The sequence below is a fragment of the Buceros rhinoceros genome, unplaced genomic scaffold (assembly GCF_000710305.1).
Source record: "Buceros rhinoceros silvestris isolate BGI_N320 unplaced genomic scaffold, ASM71030v1 scaffold27027, whole genome shotgun sequence".
In the NCBI taxonomy this organism is placed as follows: domain Eukaryota; kingdom Metazoa; phylum Chordata; class Aves; order Bucerotiformes; family Bucerotidae; genus Buceros; species Buceros rhinoceros.
In genome coordinates, this window is record NW_010422019.1 from 2,358 (window position 1) to 2,838 (window position 481).

At 60.5% G+C, this 481-nt stretch overlaps 1 protein-coding gene across 1 annotated transcript in view; it reads left to right on the plus strand.

Moving 5' to 3' along the window:
* Positions 1-481, plus strand: part of LOC104496744 (chloride channel protein 2-like) — a gene marked incomplete at both ends in the record, with an annotated part of 4,847 nt that overhangs the window by 2,352 nt on the left and 2,014 nt on the right. Inside the window, 1 exon segment of the mRNA XM_010139907.1 lies at positions 54-209. Coding sequence (XP_010138209.1) covers positions 54-209 — 156 coding nt within the window.

The window sequence follows — 481 nt, forward strand, 5'->3', positions numbered from 1 at the left end:
GATCCCCAACCCAGGGCCACCACCAGCCCCAGCTGACCCCTGCCCATCACCAGCTCACCCAGAAGGACACCCTGGTGACACTCTTCGACAACCAGACGTGGACCAAGCAGGGGCTCAACGATGAGTTTGAGTACTTGGGCATCCTGGAGGCCTGGCACCACCCTCGCTCCAACGTCTTTGTCACCCTCATAGTCTTCATCCTCATGAAGGTGGGTGCCTCCTGCCCCTACGAGCCCTGGGATGCCACCAGGATCCTCTGGGGAGGGGCTTCTGGATGCCATTGGGGCAGTGCTGGATGGTTGCCAGCAAGGTGGTACTGGGAGGCACTGGGTGGCTTCTCCCAGAGGCCACCAAAGTGTTGGCTGGGTGCTGTCAACATGCCATCAAAGAGATCTTGGCTGGTACCCACCAAGGTGTCAGCAGGAGGTGCTGGCCAGGTGGCCGCAGGTGCCAGCAGAGAAATACTGGCCAGATTCCACCA